General features: G+C 42.2%; 1 protein-coding gene and 1 long non-coding RNA gene across 15 annotated transcripts; one reads left to right on the forward strand and one right to left on the reverse strand.

The window, feature by feature from the left end:
• Window positions 1-2,320: 2,320 nt before the first annotated feature.
• On the reverse strand, window positions 2,321-4,612 carry LOC146397473 (uncharacterized). The gene is made up of 2 exons (XR_014824026.1): window positions 4,479-4,612; window positions 2,321-3,744 (listed from the first exon to the last, which is right to left on the reverse strand). It is a non-coding gene; the product is annotated as an uncharacterized LOC146397473 (long non-coding RNA).
• A 134-nt stretch (window positions 4,613-4,746) lies between these two features.
• FAIM (Fas apoptotic inhibitory molecule) lies at window positions 4,747-18,760 on the forward strand. Of its 14 annotated transcripts, none has more exons than XM_084986841.1 (7): window positions 4,747-4,885; window positions 9,300-9,358; window positions 11,084-11,177; window positions 11,306-11,438; window positions 11,797-12,025; window positions 14,489-14,538; window positions 18,311-18,760. In XM_084986841.1, exons 4-7 carry the CDS (start codon window positions 11,328-11,330, stop codon window positions 18,455-18,457), a joined length of 537 nt encoding a protein of 178 aa, XP_084842967.1. In that variant the 5' UTR covers window positions 4,747-4,885; window positions 9,300-9,358; window positions 11,084-11,177; window positions 11,306-11,327; the 3' UTR covers window positions 18,458-18,760.
• Window positions 18,761-21,057: the final 2,297 nt, after the last annotated feature.

Consider the following 21,057-nt stretch of genomic DNA (forward strand, 5'->3'; position numbering starts at 1 on the left):
GCATGCAGGCTCCATTAACCACTGCCCATACTACTTCTCATGATGGGCATCTCTCTACCATAAGACTAGTATATGCACATGTTCCAATTTGCAATTATTTCATCTGTCTGTGTATTAGTTACCTATTTATGCATAACAAATTACCTCTACCCACACAGCAGCTTAAAGCAAACATTTATTATCTCGAAGTGTCTGTGGGTGAGGAATACAGGAATGGCTTAGCTGGATGGTCTGGACGGAATCTTTCATGCAGTCAACCTGTTGCCAGGGCTATAGACATCTCCAGTTTCAAGTGGACTGAAGGATCCATTTCCAGACTCACTCATGAGGTTGTTGGCCAGCCCTCAATTTGTTCCTTGTCAAGCGGACCTCTCCACAGGCTGCCTGAGTCTCCACACACACACAGCAGCTTCCCACAGGGGGAGTGATAAAGAGAATGTGTGCGCACCTAAGACGGAAGCTGAGGTCTTTTTTATACCTGATCTTGGATGTAACGAAGCATTATTTCTGCTGTATGCTACTGAGCACACACATCAACCCTGCAAAAAGGTGGGCTCGGATGACGCAAGAATTTGAGTACTAGGAAGTGGGGCTCTTAGGGAGCCATCTTGGAGGCAACCTACCTCAGTCCATGCTCATTTTTGTGACTGCCTTCTCTGCTAGAATGTAAAAAAAAAAAAACAACATTGTTATCTCCCCTCACACTGTGCATGCCATATAAGATTGTCAATAAAGATTGAATAGGTGTTCCTGCTGTGGTACAGTGGGTTAAGAATCCGGCTGCAGTGGCTTGGGTCACCTCAGAAGCAAGGGCTCAATCCCAGCTCATCACAGTGGGTTAAAGGATCAGGCACTGATGCAGCTACGGTGTAGGTCACATTCATTCCTTGGCCTGGGAACTTCTGTATGCCATGAATGCAGCCATAAAATTTTTAAAAATAAAAAATGACAAATAAAGACTGAATAGGTGTAATGATGATGGTGATATGAATTCCAAAGGATGAGTGTCCTTGAATCCTTTCTTCTCTCACACAAATTCCCAGTTGCCACTTACGGTACTGTGTAAATTTTTTTTTTCTTTTTAGGGCCGCACCTGCAGCATATGGAAGTTCCCAGGCTAGGGGTCAAATCACAGCTGCAGCTGCCAGCCTACGCTACAGCCACAGCAATGCCAGATCCAAGCCATATCTGTGACCTACACCAGAGCTCACGGCAATGCCAGATCCTTTAATCCACTAAGCAAGGCCAGGGATCGAACTCGCTTCCTCATGGATACTCGTCAGCTTTGTAACCCACTGAACCACAACAGGAATTCCAATAATTTCTAAAACCAGAACTAGGAGTTCCCATTGTGGCTCAGTGGAAACAAATCTGACTAGTATCCACGAGAACACGCGTTCAATCCCTGGCCTAGATCAGAGGGTTAAGGATCTGGCATTGCCGTGAGCTGTGGTGTAGGTTGCAGACGCGTCTCGGATCTGGTGTGGCTGTGGCTGTGGCTATAGTGTAGGCCAGCAGATGCAGCTCAGATTCAACCCATAGCCAGGGAACCTGCATATGCCAAGGGTGCAGCCCTAAAAAGACAAAAAAAAAGCAGAACTATATCAAGCCCAAGAACATTTACTCCTATATATAGTTTCTATATAGCTATAGAAGGTGGACTTGAAAGCAAACACACCAAATTCATAAGAATGTTGGCCTTTTGGGGAGGAAAAGAAAGTAATAATGTTGGGGATGAAAGTCAAATAGGGCTTTATCTGCAACGTTTTCTTCTACTGGGATTTTTTTTTATTGAGCCAGTATCTACTGATGGTCAATTATGGGTAGTGAGAATATGGGTATTTTTCTATGTATTTTCCATCTTTTAAAAATTTCTCCAAATAAACTAGATACAAAATTTTAAGTCTTAACCAATTGGAATATGTGCCTTGGAATGGTCCTTAGGATCTGCTCTAATTCAGGATATATCTACAAACTCCACTCTCCAGAGGACTCAGACCAAAACCTGTTTTCTCCTGAAACGGTCAAACTTTTCTAATTTGACGTTCCACAGAATCACCTTGGTTCGCTGCTTCACCACTTTCTGTTTGTGTAGCTAGGGCCAGAGCCTCCCTGTATTGACGGAAAGAGGCCCAGGCAGCAGTAGCCCAGCTGGCAGCAGGAGACTGTGGTTTCTGGCACTGGTGCAGATACACAATCCTTTGAGCCAGAATCCTGGGCCCTTGGCTCATTTGAAAAGCACTGGTGCCTTTTCCTTTAACACACAGCCAATGGTCATGCTAGAAGGACACTGGAAAGTTTTAAACCGGTAGGTATCAGATTATGTAACTTTTCCCTTTTATTTTGATGCCCATTCATGTATAAGAAGTTCAGAAAATCAGTCAACTCATCAACAATTGCCTTTTCCAACAGTCCAATGAAACCATAAACTATAGTGAATGAAAGCAGTTTTAGCTGCCTTCTTAAAATAAATCACTAATGTCTATAGGCAGGTTGATGAGAGGCAGCTTAAGAGGTTAGAGCAGCATCTAGGTACTTCCTGGGAAATAAGGAAAAAATCTGAGAGTGGAAATAAAGTCAAAAGCAGGGTCAGCCCAGATGAGTACATTTTACATTTAGTTCAATACCTTTCAATGTTTTGTTCAGACTTTATTTCTTCCCATAACAATCCTGTTTGATAACAAGTGACCATTCCTACCTCCAGTGCCCTGGGCCCAGGGAATGAGTAGGCAGAAAAGATAGGCAAAATTGGTAGGTTCCTTAATTCCAGGAATCCCAGAAACCATACACAAGGAGGATATATTGGCACAGAACCAGCCAGTGGAGGAATCAGACTGCCTTGCTTATTCTGGAGGCAGACTTGGGCACGCTTCATGAGTGGGCTGAACCCCACTGCACTCTGGGGCCCCTGGGCAGAGGGGCTCCCCAGGCCTTTAAGACAGGACCTATATTTTTCTTCAAACATATTGAATACTTTTCTAATAACAGGCCCTGTTAATATGAACTTTGCAAATCCCACAGGCCTGGCTCTGCATGCTGGCCCTGTAACTTCTGAAGGGCTTAGGGTCTCCCTGTAAAAAGAGTGCAAGTATAATCACTGGACTGTTGCGACAACAACAGGCAATGATACAGGAAACAAAAAGCAAGCATTCAGTAAATTACAATGTATTGGTCTTATAAAAGATATTCTGAGTCCCAAAGTTTTACAAGAAAATATGATTCTTCATTAAAAAATATTTTGAGTTGCTGCCCAACCAGGGTTTCCTGGTCCTAGCCCCAAAACTCACAACTGTTTCTCAGAAGAAGCAAGGACTAGGAAAAAGGAATTAGGGAGGTGTCTTTAACTAGCTCTGTCCCATATCTGGAAATTTCAACTCTGAGGCCTTATACCTTTCCCCCCTCATTCATTCTTCTGACAAGCATTTATTGAAAAACCTTCAGGACAGTGGCACAGAAGAAAATACATATATGAAAAGTCTTGGTCTTCGGGGAGTTTTCAACATAGGATAGCCAATAAGAAATCAGTGCTCTCGGAGGGGTTACAAACCCCACTAGTATCCACAAGGATGAGGGTTCAATCCTTAGCCTTCTTCAGTGGGTTAAGGATCCAGCATTTCTGTGAGCTGTGGTATAGGTTGCAGATGTGGTTCTGATCCCGAGATGCTGTGGCTATGGCACAGGCCGGCAGCTGCAGCTCTGATTTGCCACCTAGCTTGGGAACTTTCATACGCCGCAGGTGTGGCCCTAAAAAAGTGAAAGAAAAAAAAAAAGAAATCACTCTGTAAGCAGAATCCCTGTAACATAATCTATTCAGGAATTCAGTCATTACTACTTTGCAGACCAGTTAACCCAAGCAATAGATTTGTTTCTTATTCTCAACTCCTCTTCTCTGACATACTTGCTCAGCATCCGTGCTACCAATCCCAGAAGTCAAACTAGGCTTCTTTACATTAACATCAAGGGCAGGAAGAAATTACACAATGGGGCCTGTATGCTGCTGTGCCCTCCAAATCTTCAGGGCTCTCAGGACCCCTGGAGAATCCTTTCACATGTCCTATTTTGTTGCTGGGCCTACTCTCTAGCAGATGTGGGGAGGCACAAGAGCTGGAGAGACCATGGTCCCTGCTTTCGGGGATCTAGGTCTAAGTTGCACCTTTAGCAAAGATCACACAAACACTTGCACACCTCAAAGGGAACTGAGGAGAATTACAGGTATTGCAAGTCTTCGGGGCCAGGACAATTTTCCTTAAGAAACGATATTTGAAGACCAATCTCAACAACAAAATGGAGGTTAATTAAGGGAAGAAGCGGGCAAGAATGGGCAAAGAGCATCTGCAGAGGCCCTGGGACGAGAAGGGCCTTGCATCATTTAGGGGTTAAATGAAGCCAGGTGAAGCAAGAGCAAGATCATATATAGGGCCTCATTCCCCCCACCCGCCAGGAGTTCTGCTCTTTAAAGGAGTAACCAGAAGCCTTACTGAGTTTCAAGGAGGGAATGCCATGATCAGATTTCCCAGCCCGGCGGCTTCAGAGCAGGCAGGGTCTGTTTTCTGCCCACCTAGTTAACTAACCCCAGCGTCCGGCCATTGCCGGCTATCAGCTGGTTCTTGCCGCTGAGTCTCGGGAGAGGGTGAGGGCGCTAAGCCGGCCGCGGGGCCAGCGGGCGGGGGTTGGGTCGCTGCGCGGGGAGGCGGGCAACGGCCTGCGCGAGGCACCCCCGGGGACCTGAAGCGCGACAGAGTCGGCGCTCTCGGGACTCTGGCCTGCCGAGCTCTCGCTCGCTTCTGCGGAGGCTGCGTCGGGTTCTTGGCGAAGGGACAAAGCCCCGCGGCCTAAGTGGCCGAGTCGGAGAAACCCACGGGTACCCGCGGCCCTCGGAGCACAGGTGAGCCCCGCGGCCCAGGTGGGGCGACCCGGGCGGACCGGAAGCCCCCGCGCGCACCCCCCGCGGCCCCGGCTGCGTCGCGGGCGGTCGCCATCTCCAGGCGGCGGCGGGAGCCAGCGCGCCGAGCGGTGGGTGGTGTCTCCGTGGCGGTGCGATCCCGCGGTGAGACCCGGGCCCTGGCGTCTCGCGGTGGGTGGCGGGGAGATCCGGGCAGGCGGCGGGGCGCCCGGTCCTCGCCAGGCCTTGAGAACCGCGACTCCGGCCTCTTCCCGACTATAAATTCATATTTCCTGCCGTCGGGAAAGTGGAGCCGAAAAGCACAAGGAAGGAAGTGCAGGAACCAAGTCCCCACTCCTGGAAGTCACCGGGTTAACATTAAGGTGTATTTCTTTCCAGTCCCTTTCCTCTTATAAACATGAGCAGGCTGTATTTTTGCAGAACCTGTATCATAAAGGGCTGCAGATAGGCTTCTTTGTCCTAGTACATCCCATGCGTCTGCCTGTGGCTTTTAATGTTTTCCTCCATCCTTTTTATTGGCCGCGCAAGACAGCCTGGTGTGAGCCAGGTTGACCGCTCCTGGCCCCGGCCCCGAGTGGCAGGACCATGATTTACTTAATGGATTATCTTCCTGATGGCCAACATACAGGTGGTTTTCAGTTCTTAGCTATTTTGAAAAGCAGTTCATTGAGTAAAGTTCCATCTAGGGGTTTAGAGCATGATTATTTGTTTAGAGTGAATCCCTTGTAATGCTTGTCCGTGGCTCAGAAAAGTTTTTCTCCTTTGGGGGCCTTGCATTTGGGAATAGTGGTTCACACCTTGCTGGACTTCACAGTGCCTCACAAGGGATCAAGGGGACAGCTTCAACACATCTTTGTTTTGCCTTGCGGCGGCCTCATGTAGAGCTTTTGCTGGGAAGGGAACTCTGAGTACATTAGCAATTTTAAAAATGATTTAGGTTTAACTTGGATAAACCACTACAGTCTCCAATATGATTAAACCTAAGTTAAAGCAAAATTCAAGCTGGCGTTAGACAGTGGAAATGTTTTAATGTTTAAGTCATACTCGGAAACATGGATGTTGTGTTGCTAGGGAAGGGATTTCGATACTGCACTGATATGTCACTCAGAAAGCTTCTTTGAGGAGTTCCAGTCAGGGTGCAGCAGAAATTAATCCAACTAGGAACCATGGGTTAAGGATCTGGCATTGCTGTGAACTGTGGTGTAGTTTGCAGACACGGCTTGGAGCTGGCATTGCTATGGCTGTGGTGTAGGCTGGCAGTTGTCACTCTGATTTGACCCCTAGCCTGGGAACCTCCATATGCCACAGGTGCAGACCTAAAAAGCAAAAGCTTTCTTTGAAACAAAGTTTCAAGTGAGTGACATAGTCCTTATCAGTGAAAATAAATGGCATTTGTGTTTCCATTCTTTTCATTTACATTTTTCAAAGTTCGTGTTGAAATAGAGGGAATTTTTCTTTGTAATGATCATTTTCCAGTTTGGTCACATGATCCTGATAATTAAATGTACATGTAAGAGTTTAAAAATGACAGTGGCTTAATTCCTTTCTCCCAAGCTGTAAAGCAGGGCCTTCCCTGGCCTTCCCACCCATTTGGATCCTTTCTCTGAGGGCCCATTGTGTTTTTAACTGTGTCTCTTTCCAAGGACAATCCCATGGCTGTGCTGTAATCTTCTTTTGGTCTCTCCAGAGTCTCTCACTTTGAGCTTAGTGCCCAGGTCACTGCCTGGCGTGTATGCAGCTGATGACTATGAGCATGGTGGATACATCTAGAATATGACATGTGTTTATTAAGTCCAATTTGTAACTTGGGGATCTGTGTGTGATAGATATTTCTCATTATTCAAATGACTGAGGTAGAAATCAGGGACAGAGACAGCTGTGATCATCTCTTATAGGTTTAATCATATTTCAGGAAACACTACTAGCCCGGCACCGGGGTCTTTTTTTTTTTTTTTTTTTTAATAATAACTGTCTAGGTATTAATCATATACTATACAATTCACCATTTAAAGGGTACAATCTAATGGTGGTTTGTGGTGTTTTTGTGTATTACAATATTAGTTTAAGTTGTAAAATATAAATGACAAAATTTGCCATTCTTAAATGTAAAATTCAGTGGCAGTAAGTACATTCATGATGTGGAATCACCAGTATTTCCAAAACTTTTGCAACACCTTAAACTGACACTCCATAAATAAATGTTGAATGTACGAATAAATGTTTAATAGTTGAGGGGAAAATTTTTTTACATGATCTTGATTTCTAACCTCCTTTCTAATTTGTTTTATACTTTATATGAAATATTATTATGATTAAGATGGACCATGCCTGGGAGTTCCTATCGTGGCTTAGCAGAAACAAATCTGACTATTATCTATAAGAATGAAGGTTCCGTCACTGGCCTTGCTCAGTAGGTTAAGGATCTGGCATTGCCATGAGTTGTGGCGTAGGTTGCAGACATGGCTCAGATCTAGTGTTGCTATGGCTGTGTCATAGGCCAGCGGCTACAGCTCCAATTCGAATCCTAGCCTGGGAACCTCTATATGCCGCCAGTGTGGTCCTAAAAAGACAAAACAAAACAAAACAAACCACACAGATGGTACCATGCCTTATCTTAGTACGATAATATTTAAGGTTCCTTTTAATGTGAAACTGGATAATTCTTTCAAGTTTAAATGCTGAAATACTGAACTTCCTGGAGTCTCTAAAAGTTGTAGAGCAAAATTTGAGTATTATCCAAAGTCTACTCTGATTTGCAAAGGATGCTTATCCAAGTTTATATTATGCTATTGGCTTCCTCTATTGCTGTCTATTCTCTTTGCTTTTATAGTTGCAGGATACCCTCCACTTTCCTGGGAGATACCCTAGGAGATATTTTTAAAACTAGAAAAATCCACAGATATATAAGGTATTAAAAAAAGAAGAGATTTATTTTAGATACAAAGTGTTTTGAACCTAGTTTTAATTCTAAAATTGTTAGTTTTCCTTTGCCCATTGCATTGCTTTTATGGATGCTAAGCTCTTCTTTAATGTCTTTTTAAAAACAGTTTGTGGGAGTTCCCATTGTGGCTCAGCAGGTTATGAACCTGACTAGTATCCATGAGGATGTGGGTTTGATCCCTGGTCTGGCTCAGTGGGTTAAACATTCAGTGTTGTTCCAAGTTGCCGTGTAGGCCGCAAATACAGCTCAGACCTGGTGTTGCTGTAGCTGTGGCATAGGCCAGCTGTATAGCTGTGAGCTGTGGTGTAGGTCACAGACGAGGCTTGAATCCCACATTGCTGTGGCTGTGCTTTAGGTCGGCAGCTGCAGCTCCGGTTTGCCCCCAGCCTGGGAACTTCCATATGCTGCAGGTATGGCCCTAAAAAAAAACAAAAACAAAAAGAAAAAGCAGTTTGTGGCTTCTAGCTGTTTCCAGTTTAAAAAAATTGACAATCTCCCATTTTTACAAGGAGAAAGCATCCTTGAACATTTATAAGGCGAAGGCTAGACGAGAGTAGATCTTAGGAGCAAAAGATATTTGAACTTTATTTTTCAATAGGTTTGACAGAGGTACAACTGCTACTCCCAAATTCTTAAATGTGGAGGGTTTCCTATGCATGTGAGTATTGTGTGTGCTTCTAATTGCAGTAAAACTTAATCAGCATTACAGCCCAGATTCTGTTTAGTTAATTACACAGGAGTTTTGAACTCTAGTTGGGCACCTCTAGTGACCTGAGCAAACCATGTAACTTGTGTGGATTCATTATTGGCAATAGTAAAATAAGTGGGCTTGAGTAAGTGGGCAAATTAAGTTTATTCTAGCTAACTAGCTTCGTAAAGCAAACTAACATATCCCTGGCTGCTTCCTGCAAGCTCAACATTTCTCTGAAGTTATCCTAAAAAAATTTTTAAACTTACATATTCCTCAATAATATAGCTTTCTAAAATTTAATATGAAGATTGCATTTTAAATTTGTTATCACCCTGTAACATTGATGCTTCCAGAGGATGCATTCTGTTTATCTTGGAGTTTTATGTATTCCCTGACCTACTGCCTCATACCCTTGGGGCTTCTTCTCAGTTTGAGAAGCACGGGACCCAGAGGAGCTCTAGGTCTCTTTCAGCTCTGACGTGGTATGATCCTTGAAGTAAACTAGAGTCTACTCTCTAGTTTTAGGAAATTATAAATCCATAACAGGAAAAATGTGGCTAATTTGCATGATTTAACTTCTTTCCCTGAAAATTAGAGATTGCAATTCTATTGTATGTAAAAGCTGTTTCATCAGAAACTGCATGCAATTTAAGAAAAGGATTGCAAAGTTAGAAAAATCCTTTGCACATGTCATCTTTGTTGCTCTCAATCTTTCTTTGCTGCAATTCTGCTTTTTTCTTTCCTGGCCGCTAATTGGATTAAAGACTATTTTGCCAGCCATGGCATCTGGAGATGACAGTCCTATCTTTGAAGATGACGAAAGGTAAATGTTTTATTTTACAATAAAACTGGCTTATGAATCTTCCAAGATGGTTTTAATCCTTCAGAAGAGTATTTATCCTGGCTACTTTTTAAGGACATGTTTTATAATATTGCAGAATGCATAGTTTTGCTTTTCTGTGATTTTTGAGCAAGGGTGGCATGCTGGTGGTCACCACTACCCTGGCATCCTTTCCCACAGAACTGGATATAAGGTCTCCAGATCTCTCTCAGGACAAAGTTCTTGGCAGTCACTTTAAAATGATATAAAACCTGTTTCCCATCTCTGATTTAGAGCATACAAGGGAGATTCAAGTGAATGAAGTGTAGGATGTAGTGAAGAGAACAGACTCTGGAGCCAAGAGTGCTAAGTTTAAATCCCACCTGCCTGGAGTTCCTTTCATGGCTTACTGGTTAACGAACCCAATTACCTGCGTTGCTGTGGCTGTGGTATAGTCTGGCAGCTGTAGCTCCAATTCAACCCCTAGCCTGGGAACTTCCATATGCCTCAGGTGTGGCCCTAAAAAGCAAAAAAATAAATAAATAAAGTAAATCCCATCTGCCACATACTGTCGTTGTGACCTTAGACAAACAGTCTCTCTGATCCTCAGTTTCCTCATTTATAAACAGAGATGATAATAGCAGCCCTCTCATGGTGAGAATTCTTTGAGTTAATGTGTCAAGCCCTTAGAAGAGTGACTGGCACACAGTAAGGACTGAATAACCGTTAGCTATGATCATTACTGTAAGAAATGTTACTTCTCCCAAAGCAAAAAATCTCTATCAATATCAAAATATTGCTTATATATTATATATGCATTATATATAATAGGTGAGTCATGTAGGATACATATATGATATATTTTATATGAAAATATCAATATAGGAAGTTCCCATATGGTGGATTAAGGAAGGATCCAGTGTTGCTGCAGCTACGGCTCAGGTCGCACCTACTATTCAGGTTGAGTCCCTGCTCTGGGAACTTCTACATGCTGAAGGTGCAGCCAAAAAAAAAAAAATACATATAAAAATATTGTTTAGGACTTCCTGTTGTGGCTCAGCAGGTTATGAAACTGACTAGTATCCATAAGGATGCAGGTTCAATCCCTGGCTTCACTCAGTGGGTTAAGGATCCAGCATCACCATGAGCTGTCGTGTGGTTTGCAGATGCAGCTAGGATCTGGCGTTGCTGTGGCTGTGGTATAGGCCAGCAGATGCAGCTCTAATTCGACCCCTAGCCCAGGAACTTCCATATGCTGCAGGTGCGGCCCTAAAAAGGAGGAAAAAAAAAAAAAATATATATATATATATATATATATATTTATATATATATAAATTGTGCCAGAAACTTGACAAAACAGAAATCCTTTACATTTTAAATAAGATTTCTTGTAATAATAACAAGTGTATTATCTTCCATAACATTTTAATCTCTATTATAGGACATTTCTTCCATGACTTTTCTTTTTCTCAGTCTTTGTATTACAAATTAGAACCTTTTTTGTTAAAACAAATCCCTAGTTATTGGTTTAAGTATGAAAGGTTTTGAAAATTCTTGCTTTAGAATGATTGGATCTGAAAAAGAGAAACTAAAATTAAATACTTATTTTATAAGTGACAGGAGGGAGAATTAGAAACTTTTCCTGACCTTTCCAAGCATTATTCTGTGGCTTAGCTTAGAATACTATTGTGGATCAACTAATTGATTCTTAATCCTATTAATATTAAGGTGACTTTGTTTGGAATTATCCGACCATACCCATATATAGTAATTTCATCTTAAAAGAAGAATGCGTAAGATGGAGAAGATAGTTACATGTATTGTAAGTAGACTTTCTTAGGTAATATCACTTAAATATTTTAAAAATCTGATGTTTTCTTCTTGGAAGGATTAATTGGTTATTCTGTTACTGCATTGCCCTATTGTAATTGCTTAATTTTATTTCCTTAGCCCTCCTTATAGCCTGGAAAAAATGACAGATCTCGTAGCCGTTTGGGATGTTGCTTTAAGTGATGGAGTTCATAAGATTGAATTTGAACATGGGACCACATCAGGCAAAAGAGTGGTATATGTAGATGGGAAGGTAGGGGAAAAAATGTTACTTTGTAAATGTAATGTACAGAGAAGCCTGATTTTGCTAATGTAGATTCTTCATATGTGAATTTAAGGCTTTTCTCCTACAGTGGTTATCTTTTTTATATTTTGGCCTATATCACTTTGATGTACAAAGAAAACTAATAATAGTTATGGAATTTATAGTCTGTAACACATAATATTTAAACTTGAAAATGCCTTTATTTTCTAAAACCCTTGCATCATGAAGTAATAAAATTACATATAAATAGCATTATCATTTGTTCCCTTTAATTATATTATTTCTAAAGTTAAATATTAAATTTTTTCCACTTGTGTATTTTTAACTTTTGTATTTTATTACTTAGGAAGAGATAAGAAAAGAATGGATGTTCAAATTAGTGGGCAAAGAAACCTTCTGTGTTGGAGCCGCAAAGACAAAAGCAACCATAAATATAGATGCTGTCAGTGGTTTTGCTTATGAATATACTCTGGAAATTAATGGGAAGAGTCTCAAGAAGTATATGGAGAGCAGATCAAAAACCACCAACACTTGGGTACTGCAGTTGGATAATGAGGACTTTAGAGTTGTGTTGGGTAAGTAAGAGCAGTTTCTGCAGAATTTATTGGCTTTTTTTTATGGTGGCCATTTAAGTAGTTCCTCTAACTGTCCAGACCTTTGATGGGAACTTTGAATAGGAGAGAGTGTAAGTGCAGGTGTATTTCTCATATGTCCTGTGGGAATGAAGTATTCATTGAATCGACTGATTAATATATAAAATATATGAAAGCCAGCTTTTATAGTGGTGGATTTGAGGATGGTTAAAAAAAAGAAATGTGACCTAGACATTTGTTGTTATTTGATATTTCTCTTTTAAAGCATGTCTAAGGGCCATCGGAAATTTAAAATCCATCATTGGGAAGGGGATTTTTCTCTAGGTGGCGGTAGGTTTAGGACTTTGCAGATCATAATCATCAAAGTAAATTCCACATAAAGTAAATCAAAAATAAAAATTAGGGAGTTCCCATTGTGGCGCAGTGGACACGAATCTGACTAATAACCATGAGGATACAGGTTTGATCCCTGGCCTTGCTCAGTGGGTTAAGGATCCGGTGTTGCTGTAGCTGCAGTGTAGGTCACAGACGTGGCTTGGGTCCTGCCTTGCTGTGGCTGTGGCTGTGGGCAGCAGTTCAACCCCTAGCCTGGGAACCTCCATATTCTGCAGGTGTGGTCCTAAAAAAAAATAAAAAATAAAATAAAATAAAAAGTAGGTCATTGGTCTTTCGGCTAAGTTCTGTTGTCACAGATTGGTCTGTGTTCTGTTTCTATTGGGTTTACAAAACTTGCAAGACAAATATTTACTAGTTACTACCTTTTCTCTCTTCTGGTTTACTCCTTGTATTTCCTGCTTCTCATATCACTGAGTTAAGACTATTTAGATAATCTTGTTGATTCATTGATTCATTTATTTGGATAATATTGAGTGCCTCCTAAGCGGCAGTTAATGTACCTGAGGATACACAGATAAAGACACTTTGCCGATGCCTTTAAAGTGGCTACAGTCTTGGGGGCTGTCGGGACAGTCTGCAGTCTAAATGAATGCTAGCAAATAGCTTTAAAAAAATGTTTTTAAAGAATGAAATATGTTTATCAAGTATTAAATGCACATAGTTGAAAAAAGAAGAAACCAATAACTCTCGTATAGTTTATTAACTGAGGAAGCTGGGTCAGTTTTTCTTGAGTTTGCTGTGGTCTGGATTTTATCGATTGCATTCCTCTGTTTTTCTGACTTTAATATTTCCTGTAAATTGGTAGTTGACTCTACAGAACTGGTTGAATGTAGATGTATTGGAAGGGAGCTTTGGCTGCTTCCATCTGAGGGGTCCTGGGGCCCAGACTGCTGTAGCCCTTTCAGACCCCTCCATGCTTCTCCCACACTCCATCCACTGTCAGGATGTGGAAAACCCCCTTCTGGTCCAGATGCTCTTCACATCTGCCCCCCCCTCCCCCCGCAGATGTTTGGTTAGAACTGGGGCTGCTGTTTGGGGATTCTTTAGTCTGTTTTGTTGCTTCCTTCTGCACAGTTGCCTGTGGTTTCATTTATGGCTTCTGGATTAGTGATGATGTTGAGAGGCATGTAAATAATAGCTATTATAGAAAATCTGAGTACATGCACATACATGCTCAGTAGGCCTACTAAACAGAATTCTACTTGTCACCACCATTGGGGTTTATTTTAGCTTGGTGTGCCCTGATCGTGTCTGGATGAGCTGGGTTTCCCATCAACTGGTCGAGGATGCTTCCTAGACAGGATGCCATTGGGGTGATCCCTCCCATATCACGTGGACCCCTCTGGCTCAGCTCCAAGTCCTCTCTGGACTTTTTTTTTTTTTTTTTGTCTTTTTTGCTATTTCTTGGGCCGCTCCCGCGGCATATGGAGGTTCCCAGGCTAGGGGTTGAATCGGAGCTGTAGCCACCGGCCTACGCCAGAGCCACAGCAGCGCAGGATCCGAGCCTTGTCTGCAACCTACACCACAGCTCACGGCAACGCTGGATCATTAACCCACTGAACAAGGGCAGGGACCGAACCCACAACCTCATGGTTCCTAGTCGGATTCGTTAACCACTGCGCCACGACGGGAACTCCTGAACTTTCTAAATAATGCTCCCATCTCGAGGTGCAGGGAGAAAAAAATCCTGTTCCTGGTGTCGACAGCTTGTCAGCATACAGGCTTCTCGGCCTTGACCTCTAGGCACATTTGACCCCTGGACCCCTCATGCATACCCAGGTCCCTCTTCTCTGTCTCCATTATGACACCCAAAGCTCGTATGACACCCAAATTTTTATTGGGATCACAATTTTCTCTTAAAAGACTGGTTTCATTTTGATTTTGTCTGTGAATGAAGAATAAACACAATTGCTTCAAAGTTAGAAGAGTTTCAAAGCCATGAAAGTTAATGGAATTTTCGAAATCCAAGTTTTCAATCTTTTAAAATAATAGAGTTAACTTTATCTTTAAATCATAGATAGTAATTTTTTCAATCTGTTACTTTTACAGAAAAAGACACTATGGATGTCTGGTGCAATGGTAAAAAAATGGAGACGGCAGTAAGTTGACCTTTTGACTTACTCTCCGCACGTGCAAAAAAAAGAGTTGAAACATTGCTGTGTTTCCTTATTATGGAGATTTTATAATTAATGAAGATCCTCTTGGTTAAAAACAAAGAAGAGATGAAGTTACTGTCCAAAATCTGAAGACCTTTCCTGGGCAGTGCCTGGGGCGGTGGGAGTTTGTCATGACTGGTACCAACCTCACGTTCTACCTTTCCTCTCCTGGACCGGGCTCTGTCCTACAAAGAGTTCTCACATTTAAAAAATTCCTCCCCAGAGGTTGCATCCTCCTGTGTTTATCCATGTGAAAGTGGTGCTTTATACACCACTGTTTCTCAAACTTGCCTGCATAGAATCAGCTGGGATCTTGTTAAAATGCATATACTAACATGTCCTTGGCTGATGCCAGAGCTGTGGGTCTACAGGTTGCACCTCTGAATAGAAAGCCTCTACAGCATACCCTCAAAGAAGATAGTACTTTTCTAAAAGCGAAAGTGGTGAAAAGAAGTGATGCACACAACATCAGATGACACCCAGACAGACAGGAAGGGGCACTGTCACAAACCCCAGAAGACAAGTGGAATTTGTAGACTAGCAGTGCCAGGAGGCTCCCCCACTCTGTAGCTGAGCACAAAGAAATCCCCAGTGTGTTGGGCTTTAGCTGCCAACTGTTTGCACTGCTATGACTGTGGTGGGGTGAAGACGGGTGAATTTTTCAAGTGGGAAGGAAGCACAGCATAGGGAGGAAGTGAAGCAGAGACAGTCTTGGACAGCAGGGGGTGTGGGACTAGGAGCTGAAATCACTGAGTGGAAACTCCCCTGTTTATGAGGTCAGCTGGCAAGCTGGGGGTGTACCATCACTTGGGATCTCCTCTCATGCTGGCTTTGGACATGAACTCCAGGGCTGGAGATCTAGGCTCTTTTTCCCTGGCACGTTTTAGCTAGTTTGCACGTAGTTGCTGTCGTAATCTCCCTTATCTGTTACGAGTCTGGGAAGGTCAGGAGATGTGCTTGGAGGGAAGGTCTAGGATGAATTTCTTCAGCAGACTAGAGAGAACCCTCTTGGTCTTGTAGCTAGCTGCTTCTAAGGAAGTGCCCAAGCCAGAAATCCAAAGTTAGAAAGATGAATGCTTTTCTGTTTCTTAATCCTGTATTAATTTTTTTGACTTTTTAGGGCCGCACCCACGGCATATGGAGGTTTCCAGGCTAGGAGTCCAATTGGAGCTTTAGCTGCCGGCCTACACCACAGCCACAGCAACAGCAGTGCCAGATCCAAGGCGTGTCTGCAACCTACACTGCAGCTCATGGCAATTCAGGATCCTTAACCCACTGAGTGAGGCCAGGAATTGAACCCGAGTCCTCAGGGATAGCAGGTTCATTAACCACTGAACCATGACGGGAACTCCCTGGTATTAATTTTTGAAAGGAAGTTTAACCAAGGCTTGCTCAAACTTGATCCTCAGAGCTCAAGCCACCCTCCGAGTTAAATCCACCCATGGAGACTTTTATGTAGAGAGGCTTGGAGAGCTCTTCAGTATTTTATGGCCCCTTTTCACCAGTTTCAGTTACCACTAACACGGATGGGGTACCTACTGTGTGCCCAATGCCACACCTGGTGGGCCTTCCCGTGCTTTCTTTCCTACCCTGAAATTCTCTAGCTGGAGACTCAGCAGTTTGGGATCACATTCCTTCCCATCCTCCAGGAATTCTGCAGTGCAAATGAAAAGAGAATGTTATTTTAAGAATGTAGTTGTAAATAAGTTGAAAATAATATCCATTTACAAGGTCATTGCACCTTGGTAATTGATGAAGAAACACAAATGTTTGGACACTAGCTCTTTCTCAGCCAGTTGCCTCCTCATTGTAACTATAACCTAGTTTGCAGGGTGGTTTTGGCAGCTGCATATCTGGGCAGCCTTCCCCAGCACAGTGCACACCTGCTCATTGTGCCTGTGCATTACTGTTTATTTTCTCCATTTCCTTTTCATCTCAAAGCATCATGACCAAGATGATTATATATCTGTCAAATTGCTATGAAGCTACTTACAGGGATTGCCTTATTCAACCCTCGCTCTCCCCTCTAAATTGATTTTGACGGAAGTATGATCTGAAGGCTTTTTCAAAGCTCAGTGTAAAAAAAAAGGTGAAAAGAACACACTGGACTCTAGGAAAGCACCCCCGGTCCTTATGGTGGTCAGTACACCTCAGTGTTGGCCAGATTCCTTGCCTGACGCCTCCTGTGCCTTCTTTGGTTAGAAAATGTTACCTACAAGGCCTTGCTCTGTCTGCTTTGGCTGCCAGGAAGCTCAGAGCCAAGTTGTAGGTCTGAAGGTGCTTCCTTTGCTTTCTGGCATAATTTCTTTTTATCCCTATCTAAGCCTCCTGTTCTTCCTTCTCTGTACTATCTTGGCCTGTCTTTTTACTTTAGATCAGTATCGTTCAATGGAAATATAATATGAGCCACAGATGGGAGCTTCATATGTAACTTTTCTAGTAGCCAGATTTTAAAAGTTTTAAGGTGAAGTTTATCTTAATAAAAATTTGATTTAAACCAGTAATAATAGTATTTAACATGTAATAAATATAAAGTTTCTAGTTATTTACACTCTTTAAAATTTTTTTATGGCTGCACCCACGGCATATGGAAGTTCCCAGACTAGGGATTGAATCCGAGCTGCAGCTGCCACCTATAGCACAGCTGCAGCAATGTTGGATCTTTAACCCACTGTGCAGAACCGGGGATCAAACCCGTGCCTCTGCAGTGACCCAAGCCACTGCAGTCAGATTCTTAACACACTGTGCCACAGAGGGAGCTCCTTGTTTTACTTTGTTTCATTCTAAGTCTTCCAAATCCAATGTTTATTTTATACTTAAACAATATATCTCACTTCAGATTCACCAGGTTTTATGCGTAATTGCCATGTGCAGCTACTGTACTGGACAGAGCAAGTCTAGACTTAGTAGTGTTTGGTATTTATTATAAGCAACCTATACCCTGGAGAATCAGATTTTCAGGATGGTTACATCCCTTACTGAAGGGGGCCTTCAGCAAGTTATTTAACCACTCTGTGCCTCAATTTCCTCATATATAAAATGTGGATAATAATCATACTGCAGTCAGGAGTTCCCATTGTGGAACAGCAGAAAGGAATCCAATTGGGAACCATTAGGTTGCAGAATTGATCCCTGACCTTGCTCAGTGGGTTAAGGATCCGGTGTTGCTGTGAGCTGTGGTGTAGGTCACAGATGCGGCTCGGATCTGGTGTTGCTGTGGCTGTGGTGTAGGCCGGCAGCAACAGCTTTGATTTGACCCCTAGCCTGGGAACCTCCATATGCTGCGGGTGCAGCCCTAAAAAGCAAAAATAAATAAATAAATAACCATACTGCAGTCAGCTTATTATGAAGATACAATGAAATAATGCATGTAAATCATTTTCATATAGAATAAATCACAGTTAATGCTATCAGGTTTATCATTTTTACTTTTGAAAAGTCTATATTGTCTACATAGAATATGTTATAGACAGCCATGTGTCCTTTTTTTCCCCTCTGAAACTGAAGATTCTTGAAGGTTATACAAAGTAAGAAACTTTCATTTCTTAACACAGATATTAAAGTATCTAAATACAGGCATCTAACTTTAATTTTGCAAAGCTTAACATTGAACTAGTATGTGCTTCATTATACTACCCTTTTTAGGTGGTGTTAATGCTCTAGACAGAGATAAATGTTTCTGGAACACTAACTCCTCCTTCTTTTGTTTGCCTAGGGCGAGTTTGTAGATGATGGGACTGAAACTCACTTCAGTATTGGGAACCATGACTGTTACATAAAAGCCGTCAGTAGTGGGAAGCGGAAAGAAGGGATTATTCATACACTCATTGTGGATAATAGAGAAATCGCAGAAATTCCTTAATGACTTCACATTAATGAATTTTAATCTTAAGAAGTAAAGATCAAGACTTTTAAATTACTGTGGTAATTAAATATGTCCAGTATGTACTTTTCAGTACATTTAGTTGCCATGTTTTTATTTTTTAATTACTTGAAACTGTAGTGTTCCAAGGGTCAGGAAAAAAAATTATGTATCATAAGAATTGCAGTTTATTTTATAAATAATGTAAAATGTTCTAAAGTTAAATGGAAAATAAGTTGTGGACCAAAATCACTAATGTTTTACAAGAGCAACTTTTACTATAATAAATACTATAAAACAAAATTGGTATGGCTTGATTAGTGTTTCTAAAAATGGTGGCTTTGTATATTTTTAACCTACGCAGATAGGTTATCTCTCTAGTTTAAAGCAGGTGGTATATAAGGTGCTCTTCTCTGAAGGTCTTTCAAGGCAGGATATAGTTTAATAGTAGAGCCTTCTGGAGTTCCCTGGTGACCTAGCAGTGAAAGGATCCAGGGTTGTTATCGCTGTGATGCCGGTTCAGTCCCTGGCCTGGGAACTTTTACATGCCACAGATGTGGCCACACACACACACACACACACACACAAAGGTAGCATCTTTTATCAGGGTATTTCATGTCCATTATCACAGGGGGATCCTCCATAAGAGGAGGAATTCTCTATTTTGTAGACTTGTTCTGTCCACTATGGTAGCCATTAGCCATGTTGCTATTCAAGTTAAATTAAAACAAAATACAATTAAGAAATCAATTTCTCTATCATACTAGCCTCACTTCAGGTCCTCAGCAGTCACAGGAGGCTGTGGCTACCACCCTGGACAGCACAGACACAGAACATTTCCATCATCACACCATGTTCTGTTGGACCGCACTGGCCTAGAGACACTGTCTCAAGTCTAGTGAGCTGTTTAGTACTGGTACAGCTAGGATTGAAACTAAGGTTTCTCTGACACTAAATCCATGAGCTTTACTACTCTCTCCCTGCTGCTCACATATTTCTAAGAGATTTGGGACAGATCAGAGGCACAACCATATTCTAACATCAGGACAGAGGAACTAAGTGGCAGGAGAGCAGTGAGGGGAGGTGGCCCAGGCAGGCAACATGGCGTGGTGGCAGAGTGAGCATGTTAAAATCAAACTTTGGGAGTTCCTACTGCGGTGCAGTGGATTAAGAATCTAACTGCAGCAGCTTGGGTCACTGCAGAGGACCCAAGCAACAGGTTAAAGGATTTGATGTTGCCATAGCTCTGCTGTAGGTCACAGCTGCAGCTCGGATTCAACTCATGCTTCCATACGCATGAGTACAACCATAATACATAAAATAAAACAAGTCTTTGACTTCCTCCTGTGGCATTTGTCTTATCTGAAGTCTTTTTTTTTTTTTTTTTTTGTCTTTTTTTGCTATTTCTTTGGGCCGCTCCCGCAGCATACGGAGGTTCCCAGGCTAGGGGTCTAATGAGAGCTGTAGCCACCAGCCTACCCCAGAGCCACAGCAACACGGGACCCGAGCCGTGTCTGCAACCTACACCACAGCTCACGGCAACGCCAGATCGTTAACCCACTGAGCAAGGGCAGGGACCGAACTGCAACCTCATGGTTCCTAGTTGGATTTGTTAACCACTGCGCCACGATGGGAACTCCTATCTGAAGTCTTAATGACTGGCAGGTCAGCATGCCACCTTTACAAAAATTATCCCCTAATCTCCCAACTCCACCCACAAATTTTCCTTCACTGCCATGAAGTGAACTAAGAGGGACTCTTCTGAGGCTTATTAAACTTGTTTTTGGGTTTGCTTTCAAGTGTTTGGGTTTTGTGGTTTTCTTTTTCCTTGAATAAAGGGCTTCTTTTAATGGCCATATTTTATCTGGTGCCGAAAATGTCTTGTTCCACGTCTGCAAGCAAAGCAATTACTTTTAGGCCCTTTTACATGTCAAAACTGTGCTTTGCAGTATGTACTGTGTACCTCAGCAAACATGGGGATCCAGTTTGAGTAAGTCTTTTGGAGATCCAGCCTTGGGAACGTAGTTTGCCTTTGACTTGGTGAGCCCATGTTTTTTGTTTTGTTCATTCAAAGCAGCATGGTAATGAGGAAGGAGTACAGCCTAGGTTTGAAGTTTGGCATGCAAGGTTAAGTTCTTGAGCCTCAGTTTCTCCAACCTAAAAAATACGGCTATTTGTTTTGTTAATGAGATATTTTAGATGTACAGAAAACAGAAAATAACAAGGTGTATTTTTTAGCTGGGTATACCTATCACCCAGTTTAATAACTAAAGCCCTACAGCTGAAGAATCATGTGCCCCCCCTATTCCCACACCCCTCCCATGCCCAAGTAACCACTATCAGGGACTTACTCTTTTATCTTTCCCATGCACTATGTAGACATATTTCCCTGAAAAATAGTTATTTTAAATTTTAAATGTTACATTCTAGGAGTTCTCCTGTGGCACAGCTGGTAAAGGATCCAACATTGTCACTGCGGCAGCTTGGGTAACTGCAGTGGCCCTGGTTTGATCCTTGGCCTGGGAACTTTCACATGCCCTGGGTATGGGGAAAAAAAAAGTTGCATTCTATGGAGTTTTCTAGCAACTTGCTATTTTTCC

Source organism: Sus scrofa, chromosome 13 (genome assembly GCF_054392235.1).
Source record: "Sus scrofa isolate SSC_HxYL_T2T_F1_AM1 chromosome 13, Sscrofa_HxYL_maternal_Yorkshire_Landrace_v2.0, whole genome shotgun sequence".
Lineage (NCBI taxonomy): Eukaryota > Metazoa > Chordata > Mammalia > Artiodactyla > Suidae > Sus > Sus scrofa.